This window comes from Pipistrellus hanaki (genome assembly GCF_964339955.1).
Source record: "Pipistrellus hanaki genome assembly, chromosome: 2".
NCBI lineage: Eukaryota > Metazoa > Chordata > Mammalia > Chiroptera > Vespertilionidae > Pipistrellus > Pipistrellus hanaki.
The window spans coordinates 165170500-165186244 of NC_140504.1; the positions used below are offsets into that span (position 1 = coordinate 165170500).

The following is a 15745-nucleotide window of genomic DNA, read 5'->3' on the forward strand; positions in this document are numbered from 1 at the left end:
ATTTATAAGGTGATGTTGGTTAATTTTTATTACTTATGTTTGTGGTGTACAGCACTATAGTACATTATCTGTATACTAGAGGCCTGGTGCACGAAATTCATACACAGGTACAGTCCCTAGGCCTGGCCTGTGATCAGGGCCATCTTCCCCGGCTGCTGGCAGCCAGCTCCGCCCCCTGACATCACCACCCCTAGATCCCCATTCTCCATTGGGCGATCGGAGCCTGCTGGCTGGAGACAGCTCTTAAGTTGAGCGTCTGCCCCTTGGTGGTCAGTGTGTGTCATAGTGACTGGTTCTCCCACCATTTGGTTGATTTGCATGTTACCCTTTTCTTATATAAGATTATATTGTATGTTCGCCATCCCAAGTCAAGTTTCCTTTCATCACCGTTTATCCCCCCTTTACTGGCTTCTACTTCCCACCAACCCCCTTTCTCTCTGATAATCACTGTACTGTTGACAGTGTATATGAGTTTCTTTTCTTTGCTTAATCCCTTCATCTATATCACCCAGCCCCTCCAATCCTCTCCCTCTGACAACTGTCAGTCTGTTCTCTGTGTCCATGAGACTGTTTTCCATTTTGTTCATTAGATCGTACATATAAGTGAAATCATATGGTTATTGTCTTTCTCTGGCTTAATTCACTTAGCATAATCTCCAGGTCCATCCATGCTGTTGCAAAAGTAAGAGTTCCTTCTTTACAGCTGAGTCATATTCCACTGTGTAAATGAATCACAGCTTTTTTATCCACTCATCTACTGATGGGCACTTGGGCTACTTCTGAATCTTGGCTATTGTATATAACACTGCCAAGAACACAGGGGTGATTATATTCTTTCAAATTACTGTTTTGGTTTTTTTTTCAGATATATTCCCAGATAAGGCAGTTTCATTTTTAATTTTTTGAGGTAACTCCATACTGCTTTCCACATGGCTGCATCAGTCTGCATTACCACCAACAGTGTACGAGGGTTCCCTTTTCTCCACATCCCCAACAACACTTGTTTGTTGATTTATTGATGATAGCCATTTTAACAGGTGTGAGGCGATATCTCATTGTGGTTTTAATTTGCATCCCTGTAATTAGTGACATTGAGCATCTTTGTATGCCTACTGGTGATCTGTATGTCCTCTTTGGAGAAATGACTATTCAGGTCCTTCATGCATTTTTTTTTTTTTTTTTTAAAGTTATATTTCTTTTCTTTTCTTTTCTTTTCTTTTTTAACATATTTTATTGATTTTGTACAGAGAGGAAGGGAGAGAGAAGAGAGTCAGAAACATCGATGAGAGAGAGTTATCGATCAGCTGCCTCTTGCACACCCCCTACTGGGGATATGCCCGCAACCAAGGTACATGCCCTTGACCGGAATCGAACCCGGGACCCTTCAGTCCCCAAGCCGACGCTCTATCCACTGAGCCAAACCGGTCCTGGCCCTTCATGCATTTTTAAATTGGATTGTTTGGTTTTTTTGGTGTTGAGTTTTATAAGTTCTTTATACATTTTGGACATTAACCCCTTATCAGATTATCATTGGTGAATATGTTCTCCCTTTCAGTGGGTTGTCATTTTTTAAATCCTCACCCAAGGATATTTTTCCATTGATTTTTAGAGAGAGTGGGAGAGAGAGGGAAAGAGAAATATCAATAAGAGAAAGACATCGATTGGTTGCTTCCTGCATGCACTTCGACCAGGGCCGGGTCAGGGGAGGAGCCTGCAACCAAGGTACGTGTCCTGGACCGAAATCGAACCCAGTACCCTTTAGTCCACAGGCCAAAACTCTATCCACTAAGCCAAACCAGCTAGAGCTTGCTTTTTCATTTTGTTGATGGTTTTCCTTGCTGTGCAAAACTTTTTAGTTTGATGTATTGTAGTCCCATTTGTTTATTTTTTCTTTTGTTTCCCTTGCCAGAGGTGATATATCAGAAAAAATATTGCTTGTGAGAAATGTCCAAGATTTTACTGCCTATCTTTTCTTCTAGAGTTTTTAAGGTTTTGACTCTAATATTTAAGCCTTTAACTCATTTTGATTTTATTTTATTTTTCTTTATTTTCTCTCTTCCCACCCACTCACCCAACCTCCCCTGCCTTCCTTCTGAGGTTCGACAGTCAGCCTGTTCTGTGCTTCTATGTCTCTGGTTCTGTTTTGTCCATCAGTTGAATTTATTCTTGTATATGATGTAAGAAGGTGTTTATAATAGTTTCATTTTTATGAATATATCTGTCCAATTTTTCCAACACCGCTTATTGAATAGACTGTCTTTACCTCATTGTATGTTTTTGCCTCTTTTGTCAAATATTAATTGATGTTAAGGCATAGGTTTATTTATGGATTCTCTATTCTCTTCCATTGATCTATATACCTGTTTTTATACCAGTATCGTGCTGGTTTGATTACTATGGCCTTACGTAGTTTGATATCCGGTAGTGTGATTTCTCCAACTTTGTTCTTGTTTCTCAAGATTGCTGAGGCTATTCGGGGTCTTTTGTGGTTCCATATAAATTTTTTGTTTTAGTTCTGTGAAATAGCCATTAAATGTAACTTCATAGGAATTGCATTGAATCTATAGATTGCTTTGGGTAGTATGGCCATTTTAATGATGTTACTTCTTCAGTATATGCTTCCACTTATTTGTATCTTCTTCAGTTTCCTTCTCCAGTGTCTTATAATTTTCTGAGTATAGGCGTTTTGTATCCTTGGTTAAACTTATTCCTGGCTATTCTTTTTTAATGCAGTTGAAAATGGGCTTGTTTTCTTAGTTTCCCTTTCTGTTAGTTCATTATCTACCCATCAATATCTATATCTATCTATCTATCTATCTATCTATCTATATTTATAAACAGGGAATATGCTAATTAGCTGGGCATCTCTACTGCTCAGGAGGAGGCTGCATCACAACCACTCAGGAGGAGCTGCGTGCATAGATGGGTGGGAGGGGACTGCGAGCAGCCCCCAGCCCCAGGGGGCCTCCAGGAGGCTGGGGCTAGGGGCTGGCCAGAGTGGAAACACAACACACAGTAGCACCTGCCCCGACCCCAGCACACACAGTGCGGTGGCCGGCGCTGTGCAGGTCAGATGCGGGTCCCGGCCTCCCTCGGGATGCCTCCTTGCATGGTGGGAGGTGGGGTGCTTCTTCACACGATTTCAATAGCATGCTGAGCCTCTAGTCTAATATGAATAAAAGGCCTGTGGCCCTGACACTGCCAAAGAAACACTGGCAGGTGGGGCAAGGCAGTGAGCTACTAGCGGTGGAGGGCAGGGTGCAAGCTACTAGCGGTGATGGGTGCAGCAGCCAGTTGAGGCAAGTAGAAGTGAGCTACTTGCTGGACCTCTAGTTGGTTTATAAAAATGCAACTGATTTCCGGGTATTTATTTTGTAATCTACTGAATTCATTTATCAGTTCTAATAGTTTTTTCACATCTTTAGGTTTCTCTATATATTATACAATATCATGCCATATATAAATATTGACAGTTTTTCTTATTTCTTTGTGGTTTTTTAAAAAATATATTTCTATCTAATATACATTAAGTGGCCAGATTATCATGATCTCTGAACACATAATAATCTGGCCACTCAATGTATATCCTATATTAGGGGTGTCGAACTCAATCAGAGAAGGGTCCAAAATCTAAAATCCAGCCTAAATCGCGGGCCGAATGGTTTACTGAACAGTCATAAACTGACAATGTCATAAACTGACAGCGGAGTGTAGTGATGACAGCGCGGTGCGGGCCACATTGCAAGGCCTGGCGGGCTTGATTTGGCCCGCGGGCCTTGTGTTTGACACATGTGTCCTATATAATAAAAGACTAATATGCAATTGTCCCCTCCACCAGGAGTTTGACCAGCAGGCAGGCTGGCCAACTGCCCATGTCCCCTCCCCCTGGTCAGGCTGGCCTGACTCCACCCTTGCACGAATTCATGCATCGGGCCTCTAATATAGATATATATACATATATATATATATATATATATATATATATATATATATATATAATGTGTTCAGAGATCATAATAATCTGGACACTCAGTGTATATTCCCTCTATGTAATGCAAGGCTCACTAGCAGTCTGGTGGATCTCTTCTTGCCTCCAAGGACTTTTACCTTGAATTCTTTATTTGTTGTTGTTTGTTTTTGTTCACATAGAAGCACATTAGCTAAATTTAGAAAGAAGGAAAGACAGGGTTAGAGTTAGGGTTTAGGACTAGGAAGTGAGAGAAATTGCCTAATTATAGTAATATAGAATGTTTGTTTTGTCTTATTGAGAACATGGTGGTTTTTTTCTTTTTCCAAATGTTAGTGTGTGATTCATAAAAGTCGAGTTGTTTTTTAACGTCTTAAAGAAGAAAATGAAAGTAAAACATAAAGATAGTTACTCTAAATGAATTGTTTATACATTCGTCACTAGAAAACTATTTTTAGTTGAATAGTAGTTTCTGTCATGGTATAACCTGCTGTGGTTTTGAATATTGCTCTTAAGACTATTTAGTGACCACTAGGTTTTAATTGCTCAGAAATTTCAGAGAATGTAAGGAAGTTTTGGTTAAGCCTAGGAAATACCCATTCTTGCTTCCCTTAAAATTGGCATCAGTGATTACTTAATGAAAGTAGAATACTTTGAAAACATGTTCTTTAAAGTATAGCTATTACTAAAATACTATAATAACAAGTATGTAAGTAATAGCTGCTTTTTTTGTTGTAGAAACTCTGTGGTAAGAGGAAAATTGCAAAATCCTTAAGAAAAATATAGTATAAAAAAATCACCGGCCAATGGAAGATTTTTAAACAATGTGATGTGGCCGAGAAATAAAAAGACATGTGTAGGTTTGACATGGTTATATTTATTTAAATTCCTTGTTTCCTAGGACTTTGCAGATTTGGTTGTTTTCTCTCTTTTGACAAACTAATTATTTTTTAAAATATCATTTGTATACCTCTACAGTTTGCAACTAGCTTCTCTTTTTATAATGGTATGCCAAACTCATTTTAATGCAACAGAAAGCTTACAGATTTGAGTTCTGCAATGTCAGGAAACAAACAGTATGTGTACTAATTTCTAAATTACTAGCTGGACTTCTAAATGTTTGTGTTTTTCATATAGCAAAGGCAATCCATAAGGAGCAATTGTATTGTTGATGTTTCACTGAACATTTGCATTGTTTAGTACTGTTTGTCTCTGCATTATTCAATATTATTATATGCTGTAATCTCTAGACCAGCTGAGAGCTACCAGCAAGCATAGACTTCCAAGAAGGAGGCAAAGTAAGCAATGGGGAATGAAGCTGCTATAAAATTTTGTTGACAGTATATGCAAAATACCTTTTGAAAATTGTACATAATAAATGGGAAAGTAGGTCACACTTCACTTTTTATAAAGTCCTTTCTACACCTATCTTTCAAAAGTTTGCTTATCCTTGGTGAACAAAGTAGGCATTTAAAATGGTGTGGTGTGGAAATAATTTTAAAATAACAGTTTAAATAATTAAACACTTTCACATTTCATTTTTTGTAAATGTTAGGAATTTTTTTAAAGCCTATTACAACTAAATATACTTCTGGTCATTTATAATGGAAGGAGCTATATGACTAAGAGACATAAATGATAGATACCATGGTTTTTTATTCTGACCAAACTTTATGCCAAATTTTAGTCAGCAAATAAACTATTTAGAATTTGCTGACTACCCTACTTTAATAAGCAAGGACAAGTTTAGCCAACAATTTTTGAACATAGGAAAGAGGTAAAGAACATGGCTCTGCAATCCAAAAAAAAGAGAAAAAAAACTCATCATAGCCTAGGTAATTAAAAGAGTCTGTTTTTTTGTAAATTTGCAATTGAAATACTAATTTGAAAGGAGGGTGGGAGTATGGGCTGCCTCAAATATTAACGTTGAAATTAAAGATGAGATTTAAGCCCCGCTGAGGTGGCTCAGTGGTTGAGCATTGACCTATGGGAATCAATTCATGGTTTGGTCCCTGGTGCAGGACATGCAAGAGGCAGGTGATCAGTGTTGTCTCTCATCATTAATGTTTCTATCTCTTTCCCCCCCCTCTTCCTCCCTCTCTAAAAATCAATAAAAATATATTTTAAAAAGAAAATTACGATTTAAGTTATTATTTATTGTTCATTTACTATGGATAAGATAAAACCCAGGGAATCTTAAGAATTTCGGATGATATGATTGTTGTGCTGAACATTGAATGTAGTTCTGAGTGTCATATTTGGGAATAAGAATATTTTAAAAATAGATTTTACGGTTCTTTTGATTTAATCAAAGGGAATATGCAAGTTCAGTAGAGGAAGCTCTTCAGTATTATTTCTTAGATCTATATTGTTTTCTCATTCTGACCTTGGGGAAATGGCAGAACAACACCATAGCATTGTATATGACTTAGCTCAACTACTCTATACTGTGACCTATGACCTAATACATCATTTGTAAGTCCTTAATAATAATGATAATCACAGTCATAAAACTATACTTACTGACCTTTCACGAGATATTCATATCTGTCATCTCACTTAAGCCTCTTAATTAGTTTTTCTATCAAAAACCACAACACAGACTTATATATACACAAATTATAACATAAAAATGGTATATATGTATGCTTCCAGATTATTTATAATTGATGGCTTTTATATCTCCTACTATGTGTTAGGCTCTCTGGTATGGGATTTCCATATATTATCTCATTTACTCACCCCACTAACATAAAATAGGTAACTGTATTTCCATAATAATGAGACCTCACTAGAGAGGTAGGAAATGGACATTTGAGGGTAGTAAGGAAGATACTGGTCTAGATGGAGAGACAGTGATACTCTAAGATGGTTTTTTATGTGATCAGAGTGGTCAGGAAAGCTGATTTTGTGTAGGACTTGTGCTGTTTACTGAGAGAGGAAACAAAACAGAAGAATGGAGATTGTGTAAATGCTGATGAGTTCACTTTAGACATGAATTTAAGGAAGGAAAGCAGATTTTATAGAATGTGTGTTTTAAACAATGGAATGTGTTTTTCATATAGAAGAGGCAATCCATAAAGAGCAATTGTATTGTTGGTGTTTCACTGAACATTTGCATTACTATATGAAAAACACAGCCAACAGTGGTAAGATTTTTGTTTTTGTTTTGTTTTTTTGCCTTGAATCTTATAGACACTTGTTAGGCATTTTTAAAAAAAATGTTAATAACATTTCAACATTGATTGTTGATTGTGTTTGTGAAGAAATATTATAAGGTGTTAATTTCTTGAATAATTAGATAAATTTTGGGAGGATTTCATGGTTTGTGAACATTATAGCTACTATGCCTGTGTAGGTAAAATAAATAAATTTATATGTCAAACATATGTTTTAATTTCAAAGAGAGGAAGGAGAGGGAGAGAGAGAGAAAAATATCAATGATGATAATCAACTAGCTGCAATCCAGGCATGTGCCCAACTGGGAATTGATCTGTGACCTCCTGGTTCATGGGTTGATGCTCAACCACTGCTCTGCACTGGCTGAGTGGTAAACTTTAAAAAAATATATATTCTATTGATTTTTTACAGAGAGGAAGGGAGAGGAATAGAGTTAGAAACATCGATGAGAGAGAAACATCAATCGGTTGCCTCCTGCACACCCCCTACTGGGGATGTGCCTGCAATCAAGGCACATGCCCTTGACTGGAATCGAACCTGGGACCTTTCAGTCCATAGACTGATGCTCTATCCACTGAGCCAAGCCGGTTTTGGCTCTCTTAAACTTTTAAGTTATTTAATATACAAGCCAAACTTCTTTTTTGTAAGAAAAAAAATAGAATATAGAAATTAAAACAAAGGGGGGGAAAGCAATAGTCCTACTAGGTTGATTATATTTTGATTTTTTTTTTCTTGTGTGTTGTTTCTTTCAGAAATATGGCTATACACACCTTTCTGCAGGAGAACTTCTTCGTGATGAAAGGAAAAACCCAGATTCACAGTATGGTGAACTCATTGAAAAGTACATTAAAGATGGAAAGATCGTGCCAGTTGAGATAACCATCAGTTTGTTAAAGAGGGTAAGGAATGTGAATGCCAACCAACTTAAATAAGCAAGGAAATGATAAATTATATCTGCCTTTTCTTTGAGTAATGAAAATATTCAGAGTATTGAATTTTGTTGTTGTTAATTCTCACCCAAGGTTATTCCCCCCCCCCCCCCCCATTTACTTTTAGAGAGTGTGGAAGGGAAGGAGAAAGAGAGGAGAGGGGAGGGGAGGGGAGGGGAGGGGAGGGAGGGAGAGAGAGAGAGAGAGAGAGAGAGAGAGATCATTGTGAGAGAGACACATAGATTGGCTGCCTCCCACATGTGCCCCTCTTGGGTAAAGCTTCTGAATGTCCCAGATAGTTAGTGCTTGCTTCTTTGTTTTATCATAGCATCCTTTTATACCTCATCATAGAACTTAGCACATTTAATTACATTTTGTTATCCACTGAACTTTGAGCTCCCCAGGGGCTATGACCTTGCTTTTCATGTTCCCTGATACTTGGCCTCAAATGTGTGTTGAGTGAATATAATATCGATGTACCATAATTGGGGCAGAAATGCTATAATAGGAGTCCAAAAGAATTGTGTGTAAGTGTTATGAATATTGGAGAAGCTAAATGCTGGGATAAAGCCAACGCTCAGATAAAGGATTCGGGGGTCTTGACAATGTGAGCACTTGGTTTGCTTTGGAAAAGAAGCTCCTCGGGAGTTTGACCAAATCATGCATCTGAGCTTATTATCTCGTGGGGATTAGTAGTGGTAAGGATTTGGAGATCACAGATCTGCATCTCCCATTCACATATCCACATTCTCCTATCTAAATTCAGACTTTGGAAGAGGATGGTGTGGTGTCTGCTGTCTCTCTGAATGTGTTGGGTTTGTTTTTTTGTTTTGTTTTTTTGCTACCTTTGTTTCGGGGTAGCCAGTGAGATTTAGGTTTAATTAATTGCAGTTTAAAAAAAGAGAGAATATTAACTCCTATACTAATCATTAATGCTAGCAGTCTCTATATTTTTCCAAGGATTTTTGCAATTGGACTTGAATTATTGCAGAGAATCTGAGTGCCTTTAGATGCAGCATACTTCTCACCACAGCAAAATGACTTGGGAAGTGAAAGGGGAAGATTGGATAGGGTCTCTAGTGGCTGAAGCAAAGATACTGATTAATACTTATTTTTTTTCTTTATGCTGTGAGTGTGTATGTGAAAATAATACATGCTTACTGTAGAACATTTAGAAACTACACACAAATTGTATGTGAATGTGCATAAGATGGGGGAAGGATACATACCCAAAACTCCACTATCTCGAGGCAACCATGTTAATACTGATTGGATCATTTTCTTTTAAATACTATATATATATATATATATATATATATATATATATATATCCATCCATTGATTTTTCTAGAGAGAAAGGAAGGGAGAAGCAGAGAGAGAGAAACATTCTTGTGAGAGGGAAACATCAGTTGGCTACCTCCTGCACATCCCTGTACTGAGGATCGAGCCTGCAACATGGGCATGTGCCCTGACCTGGAATCAGACCAGCCACCTTCTGGTGCATGGCATGACCAACTGAACCACACCAGCGAGGGCGGATCATTTTCTTTAAGTCTTTTTTTGTCCGTGCATCCTTCATGCTTTATTTGTGATTTAAGGAAAAATAAAAGAAACACCAATATATCCACTACCTTCCTTAAGAAATTGTTAATGTAGTATTGACCCTAAAGTTTCCTTTTCTTTTAGGAAATGGATCAGATAATGGCTTCCAATGCTCAGAAGAATAAATTCTTGATTGATGGGTTTCCAAGAAATGAAGACAACCTTCAAGGTTGGAATAAGACCATGGATGGGAAGGCAGATGTATCTTTCGTTCTGTTTTTTGATTGTGATAATGAGGTAATGAACATCTTCATCTGCCCACATGGGCTTTAAACAACTTGATTCAATGATTAGAAAATGCAGTCACTGTTTACTTATATTACATTTTATATTGGCAGTAGTATTTTTTTGAATTGGAACATTGGATGGACAGAATAGTACTGTCTTGCTGTTGGAGTGCTAAACACTTTTTGGCATCAGCAACCTTGTGGGCCTAAAATTTGCTTTATTTTTAAAATAAAGGATTTTGTTTTGCTTTGTTTTTAAGTAAAAATTGACTTGTATAATAATGTTAAGTAATGAAGCTGCCCTATTACTTCTGAGGTATGCACTGTTATCAGAGAGTGTATCTTACCTTAGGATGGCTATTTATTGGAAAAGAGACACACATTTCTGAGAACTTGGGAAAACTTTCTATTTTAAGGCAACATTTAAGATAGCCTGGTTTGTGTTCATAGTGTAAAATGATCTTGAAAAAAAGCAGGAAAGCATTCTTTTTCTCTCTGGCACTTCCAATAGCATACTTAGACATACCTTTGACTAACTGAGTTAATTTCTTGGACTCATTTAATTAAAAGGCCTGGCTGTTTCACACCTGTAAACTCCATTAAATTAATGTCAACTGCCTGAAAGAATAAGAATCTGAAGTATTGCTTTGAAGGAAGTTGGCTGGTTGAATTGCAAATGTGCTCTGGTAGAGGGACTTGCTAAAGCCTTTTAGTTGTTTTAAAATGTAACTCTCTTCTACCAACCCCCAAAAATATGTTTTCACTTATTCTTCAAAGTTAACTTTAGAATGTTACCACAGCTTTATAACTAAGGAATGTTTATTCATGATTAACAAGGGATACTTTATTCAAATGATGTTGATTCTTCAATATTAGGAGTATTTATGGAATTACTGAAAAGTAAGCAAAAATAGAACAAAGTCAGAGGCATGTAATTCATACCTAATAAGTTAATAATGTATCCTAGATGGAATTATGCACACATATATCTTCTTTTTATTGCGGTTTAAAAAAAAAAAATCCACAGGAAAAACTGAGTCATGAATGAATCTTATTATGTTCTGTACTTACTTAATCTAGTTTATATAAATTGAACCACATGTTTAAATTTAAAGGACTTTACATGTTGATTAATGAATTAGACACATTCAGTTTAATGCAGGTGTTTTGTTTTTTAACTCTTCAAACTTTATTCTCTTTTCAGGTTAAAAGAATGACAAATTCATATCTTTCTTTTTTATAATAACTTTGTATTTATTTCTCTTTTTAGATCTGTATTGAACGATGTCTTGAGAGGGGAAAGAGTAGTGGTAGGAGTGATGACAACAGAGAGAGCTTGGAAAAGAGGTACTTTGCAGTTTTTATACAATAAGCCACCTCATTCTCAGTTTGGAACTTGAATAGCAGGTTAAATACTTGCCTCATTTTGGTTCAGAAAAAGAAAATGTCATGCCTACCTATGTGAAATGGCTTATCTAAGAAGATGCTAAAGCATCTTCAGTTGGGTCAGATCCAGTGTTCTCCTCTGAGCATCCTATAACATGGAGGAGAATGGAGGAATACTTAGAACCTTGCAATATTTGCCTTTTTTTTCCCTTTCAGAATTCAAACCTATCTTCAGTCGACAAAGCCAGTTATTGACTTATATGAAGAAATGGGAAAAGTAAAGAAAATAGATGCTTCTAAATCCGTTGATGAAGTGAGTATCCTGATCCTGCCTTAAAAAAAAAAAAAAAAAAAAAAAGTCAAGAGAAAATGTGATGGAGAGCATAGGCAGGAGAAAAAAAAAATAGTATGACAGAACAGTTTGCTTTTCAAGACACTGGAGATTAAATGAAAAATTAGGTTTTTTCTCCTTTTTGAATAGAGTCTAAAATGGGTTTTGCAACTTCAGAGTTATTCTTCATAGAAGCGGGTGATTTATTAATTCCAAACTTCATTTCTCAAACACTGGAAAATTGGCATTTGAGACTATGATTTGGACCATGAGCATTAAAAAAAAAATCTATAACATGAATTGCAGATTATCTATTGTAGCTCAGGAGCCACAGGCTGCCTTCATTTCTTCTGTCACAGAGCACAGAGCTCCAGGGGGCAGCAGGAGCTGGGAAAGTGGGGATAAATGGTGATGGTCAGAAATTTGAGTTGGGGTGGTTAACACACAATACAGTGTACAGATGATGTGTTGTAAAATTATGCACCTAGACCTGTATAATTTTGTTAACCGTGTCATCCCAATAAATTTAATAAAAAAATAAAAACATGTATTATAGTTCCAGAGGTGCATGGTGTCTGTGGCTAGTACTGCTCTCTTTCTTCATAAGTCAGCTGTCTTCTCTCAACTGTGGTTTGAAAGCCCTCATTGCCCAGCAACTATTTCTAGTGCTTTTTAATTCACCCAGTCTTCCCCTTGGACCTTTCTTTGTTATTGTATAGTCATTTTTTAATTTTTTAAAAATCTATTGCCACTTTCTGTAGTGGTGAGGTAATATATCAGAAAACTTAAGTGTTTTAGAATCAGAACTAGGAAGATAAGCCACTTCCATTTTATCAATTTTTAAAAAAATATATTTTATTGATTTTGTACAGAGAGGAAGGGAGAGAGATAGAGAGTTAGAAACATCGATGAGAGAGAGTCATCGATCAGCTGCCTCTTGCACACTCCCTACTGGGGATATGCCCGCAACCAAGGTACATGCCCTTGACCGGAATTGAACCCGGGACCCTTCAGTCCCCAAGCCAACGCTCTATCCATTGAGCCAAACCGGTTTCGGCTCATTTTATCAATTTTTGGTAGCCGATTAAGAAGTTTTATTTTGTCCTAAAATTGAATGCAACATACTCATAGTTTTATATGTATTATTTTTTAAATATATTTTTATTGATTTCAGAGAGAGAAGAGAGGGGGAGAGAGAGAGAGAAACATCAATGATAAGAGAGAATCATCAACCATCTGCCTCCTACACACCCCACAATGGGGATTGAGCCTGCAACCCAAGCATGTGCCTCAACCTGGAATTAAACTCAGGACCCTTCAGTCTGGAGGCTGATCCTCCATCCACTGAGCAAAACTGGCCAAGGCTTATATGTATTATTTATGATATTATATTACTGTTTAAAGTAAAATAAATAAAACTAAGAAATCATAATGTGTTTTTTAATTATCTACTTTGGAAATTAATATAAATTTGTTATACTTTTAAGCCATATGGTATTTTAACAATATCTTCTTTTAAAATCACTATCTTTTTCCTTTGCAGGTTTTTGATGAAGTTGTGAAGATTTTTGACAAAGAAGGCTAACTAAACCGGAAAGCATCCTTGAAATCATGCTTGAATATTGCTTTGATAGCTGCTATCACAATCCCTTTTTAAGGCAATTTTAATCTTTCATAATTACATCATAATTAGTGGCCAGAAAGTATATAGTAAGACAAATTAAATTTTTTATCTTGAATTTTTTTTTTTTTTTTTTTGTCGTCATAGGAGTAGACAGTGAATTCGGGTCTAACTTTGTCTTAGCTATGGTGCTCACAAAACAAGGAAGGGCATTAGCTAGCTTGTTGTTTTTATTCGATAAGGATATTCCTTTTTAGTTTGTGCCTTCTGTGAGCAAAACTTTTTAGTATGTGTATATCCCTTTAGTGATTGCAACATGTAAGGATTAGGGATTCCTCACCTCTTCTTTTTCTTGCAGGTTTTAAATTTCCAACCTGCTAAGTGAATTTGTGGACCAAATTGCAAAGGAACTTTTTGTGTAGTTAGTTCTTGCACAATGTGTTTGGTAAACAAACTCATAAGATGAATTGCTAGAAGTGTTTTAGTATTTATCCAATAACTGACTATATTCTATAGAAAGGTAAAAAAAAAAAACAACTTAGCTGTGTTTTAGTTTTACTACAACTTGTACAAAGTTGTATGACAGGGCTTAGTCTGCTTCCAGGGATTAGGATGAGGGCACTGGGGGTTCAGAGCCTGGCAGAAGTGTCAGCTTTATTCTGACATAAATCTGAAGATAAGGGGCAAGGGTCATATCTAATGACATGTGTTCCTTATGCTCTATTATATAGTGTTACTAATGATTAGATTGATCTCAAAATTCCTAGCAGTAAAACCTTGAAATGCATGTACTAGATTTATGGTAAAATGGTTTGGGTTTTTTTTTTTTTTTTTTTTTTTTTTTGTTAGTTTGTTTCTTTTCTAGACTAAATTTAAGGTTAGTATAAAGTAGAAGAAATTAATGGTTAAATTTCCCATTTGTATTTTATTTCCTTGAATATTTTTTCATAGTTATTTAAGAAGATTTAAAAATCACTGCACTTTGGTCAGAAAAATAATAAATATATCTTATAAATGTTTGATTTCCTTCCTGGCTACTTTTATTCAGTCCTTTATTCAGTAAATTATTTTTTGGCATCATGTTTAAGCATGGAAAGGTACAGAATAAAAAAGAAGGCTGTAGAGTCCAAAGGAATGTTTCCTTAAATCTATTCTTCCTTTAAAAATCTTTGAGAAATTCATTTTCTCCATTCTTCTTTCTGTCATCACCAATACAAAGTGGTATCAAGGTTCTTATTATGAGACTTATTAAAATGTTTCTCATCTTCAGCATCTTTTTGACTTTGTATAATTAACATAATTAAAATTTGACTTTGTATAATTGTTAATATAATTAAATTTTTATATTTAAAGCCATTGGAAATACTGAGGATAATTTGTGGATATTCTTCTATAGGGATGGGCAAAATAGGTTTCAAGTTCATATGGAAAGAGACATGCACATTATGATTATTACAACAGCTTTGTTAACTGTTTCATGTACTTACAACTGTAAACCTACTTTTGTCCACCACTCCTGTCTTGTAATAGATTTATTTATTTCTATGTGTATTATGAAATTCACTTATTGATGATGAACTTGCAACATTCTTGCCATTAAAACAACAAAGTATCCATAAGTACTATAACATATTAGCCACCAAAATTTGTATTGACATCTTGGTTTCTTGGAAGAGGTTGTAATGAATTCTTATCTAGTGATCCCATCCAGCCAGGACAGAGCGCTTTTATGGGTAATTTAATAAAAATGGCTGTAGTATGAAGCAAGAGTGAAGACTTAAGATTTTGAATGTGTTCCTTTTCACATAAGTGAAGAAACCTATCAGATGGGGATCTAAATATTTATGTTGGTGTGAAAGCAACCTTAAACGTGTGGATTTTAAGGAGACTGCTGAGACTGCTTCCCTTCATCAAATATATTTCTGTGACATTCGAGAACAAAAACCAAGAAACATAATAATTACTAAACTATGAAGCTTTTTTGTTGTTGTTTGCTTAAGTAGAAAAACATGTCAGCAATATTGAGTTTAGTAGCTGATTAAGATACATCTAAATTCACTAGTTAGGTCGTATTTCCATTTGTTAAAGACACAGTCACCAAGAAGTTTTTGACTTTTCTTGAAAGAACCCAGTGGAAGCCTTGCTATTAAAAAAAAAAAAATTAACATTACTTCCATTCAGTGATTTTTGGATATATATGGATTATTTAGTAAATAATCCCAATAAATATTGTGTTGTGGCCTTTGTTGTTTGCTGGTTCAGATTTCTGTTCTCACAAGCATATGGGAGACTTAACATCCTCACATAGCAAAAGCAGAGCTGAGGATCCAGGAGAGTTTTCTGCTCTGTGTATTATGTTTGTGCATCTTAAATTAAGCAGAAAGCATTGCTATCCCATTTCTTCAAGAAGTAATCTGGGTTGAGGCACAAGAAGCCTATTGCATTGCCAGCCTGCAGCGTCGATTCCTTGTCTCTTTGAGGGGAAAATTGGTAGCAGGCAAG

General features: G+C 35.9%; 1 protein-coding gene across 1 annotated transcript in view; it reads left to right on the forward strand.

Moving 5' to 3' along the window:
• The window catches only part of CMPK1 (cytidine/uridine monophosphate kinase 1), a 32742-nt gene extending 18230 nt beyond the window's left edge, over positions 1-14512 (forward strand). Inside the window, exons 2-6 of the mRNA XM_084875649.1 lie at positions 7900-8046; positions 9763-9915; positions 11176-11252; positions 11508-11604; positions 13166-14512. Coding sequence (XP_084731775.1) covers positions 7900-8046; positions 9763-9915; positions 11176-11252; positions 11508-11604; positions 13166-13207 — 516 coding nt within the window. The 3' untranslated portion in view covers positions 13208-14512. The remainder of the gene's footprint in view (positions 1-7899; positions 8047-9762; positions 9916-11175; positions 11253-11507; positions 11605-13165) is intronic.
• The last annotated feature ends 1233 nt before the right edge of the window (positions 14513-15745 follow it).